Consider the following 2,355-nt stretch of genomic DNA (forward strand, 5'->3'; position numbering starts at 1 on the left):
CTGAGAAGCATGCTGATCAGTCCACGACACAGTTTCAGTGACTGTTGCTCCTGCTGAATCACCGTACACCGACTTGTAGATCGTACAATGTACGATGGACCCAATAAAAACATACTCAGATCTTGACTTTAGACGTTTGATTGTTTTTTTAAACAACTCTAGGTAGGCACGATGTGACTATGAGCGGGAAAGCTGGTTTAAGCGTGTACGCACGATACCGATGACTGCCAAAAAACATGCCTGGGCCTAGCTTCGACTTTTGACTCGTCTAAACGACACCGCATCTATTTCTTCCAAGGCATTGGTGTGGGTTCTCGCTGCTCTCTGACTGGGACTGCTCTGGAACAAGATGAGTTGCTCTCTCACGCTGCTCAGCTCACTACAGTCGCCTTGCCTACACCCCTAGGGGCCCCTACTCCAGCATCTCCTTGGAAGGAGAGGGACGTGCCGTGTATCTGGAAAGATGCTCCAAGCAGATTACCATACCCACCATGAGCACCTCGATTCATGCGGCGAGGCGGCTGCAGTTGCGGTTGTTCAGGCACCTTGGGTGAAATAGATCTAGCTACAGGTTGTCTAAATGCGCACGACATCAAAGGGTTGAAAACGCACCCACCCACGAGCTACAACTCTGCGAGTCTTCCGGAATGCGTCGAATTCCTCATCACGACCACGAGCGCGCAGTAAAGTTGCTCGGCTAGCGTATTCCAAGAAATTTAAGCTCTTCGTCATCCAGACGATTATAAAACAGCCAACTATGCATGAGACATATCAACAAGTCAACTAACAGCATGCTCCAACTTGACTTATACGCCGTAGATCAATGTCGAGATCTCGACACATGGCGCTTGCACCCTCTGCGAAGCGTACTAGCGCCAGTCAGCGAATACACTCGCGCCTCGAGTAAAAACGTACCCTTCTTTCTTGGGCACGAGGACAGCATCAAGTTACCCAGCTTGAAACAGCGCTTGGTATCATGAATATCTGATATCGGACGGAGTAATGCGCTGGACGCTCTCAGTTTGGTGGTATTCTCCGATACCACCGAAAATGCCAGTCTACACCATCAGGCATACACACAAAAAACGGTGACAACACGGACTCACTGTTCACGTTCACTGTAATTAAAGAAATCGAGCATTAGTAAAAGGAAAGACAACCTTCAGCAGAGCACAATCCCTCTTTGTGCAGATAAAGACCGGTTGTTCGCCAAATCATCGGATACCACACGAAATTTGGTACTATGTTGAAGAGTGGAGGAGGAGAAAACTTTGCTATGAATGGAGGCGAGGACGAAGTTTGATAGCGAGCGTCGTTAAGCGCGTGTTAATGGTAGCCTGAAGAGCCTAAATTATGGACTGTGGTGGCTGGTCCATAAACGCTGGGGGTATCGGGAGGCGAGGGGTATGAGGAATAGGGTCTGGCGAGGAAGAAGAATCAACTATCTATATAATATATGTGCATGGGAACGATGGCTGTGCTGGCGCAGATGGGGTTTGGATGTTCGCAGAGACGGATATTCTGGGATCGAAATGTCCTCTCTTCAATCATGACGCATGGGGGTACTAGGACTCGATGATAACATTCACCGGCGGAGGGGCGCTCTAGACTAATTGCCGAAAGACCCTGCCTGCTGGCGTTGCAGATATCATGTAGTTGAATGCGGCAAGCTTCAAAGCTTGGACCCGAGGCTGATAAGAGGATTCCGGTGGACAGGTTCCTCCTAACACGATAAAGAACGTTCGTTATCCAGCATATAAAAGTAAGGATGTCTTCCTACTAACCCTTCAAATCCTATACCACATCCTCACACACGATGCGTTTCTCCCTTGCAATCATCCTCGCCGTCGCAGCATCATCAATCTCCGCTACGCCCATTGACGCGAACACCGCAAAATGTCCCTTCTTTTGCGATAGTGAACTAGATTGCCAGGTCTGCCCTGTGGGGGCTTGCGTGAGTATCAGCCGTTTTCCTAGATTTGATAACTTGACTCACCTGCATGGCAGGAATATTTTTTCTGCATAGTGAATTGTGTTTCTGCTTTTACATTGGCCGTTGGAACTGATAAACGAGTGATTAGTGATTTGTAGAGCCGTCAGGAAAATATCAGTGGAGTTGACGTCGTTTGGGAGATGTTAGATGTGATGCGTAAATATACCTATTATCAGTCTACGACGCAGTGTCAGTGACTGTGTAGGCAAGCGCAGAATTATAGATGTGGGTAGATTATAGATGGACTTGTAGAATCTTATAGATGGGCCTGTAGATTGTGATTGTACATTCGAAGGTATATGTACGCAGTGCGCACGATATCAAAAGACATACCCGGGCCTAACTTTGACTTTGACTCATCT

General features: G+C 47.8%; 1 protein-coding gene across 1 annotated transcript; it reads left to right on the forward strand.

The window, feature by feature from the left end:
• Positions 1 to 1,804: 1,804 nt before the first annotated feature.
• BJ212DRAFT_1408466 (uncharacterized protein) lies at positions 1,805 to 2,103 on the forward strand. The gene is made up of 2 exons (XM_041337448.1): positions 1,805 to 1,940; positions 1,997 to 2,103. Exons 1-2 carry the CDS (start codon positions 1,817 to 1,819, stop codon positions 2,089 to 2,091), a joined length of 219 nt encoding a protein of 72 aa, XP_041185355.1. The 5' UTR covers positions 1,805 to 1,816; the 3' UTR covers positions 2,092 to 2,103.
• The last annotated feature ends 252 nt before the right edge of the window (positions 2,104 to 2,355 follow it).

This window comes from Suillus subaureus (assembly GCF_016647635.1).
Source record: "Suillus subaureus strain MN1 chromosome Unknown BJ212scaffold_263, whole genome shotgun sequence".
Lineage (NCBI taxonomy): Eukaryota > Fungi > Basidiomycota > Agaricomycetes > Boletales > Suillaceae > Suillus > Suillus subaureus.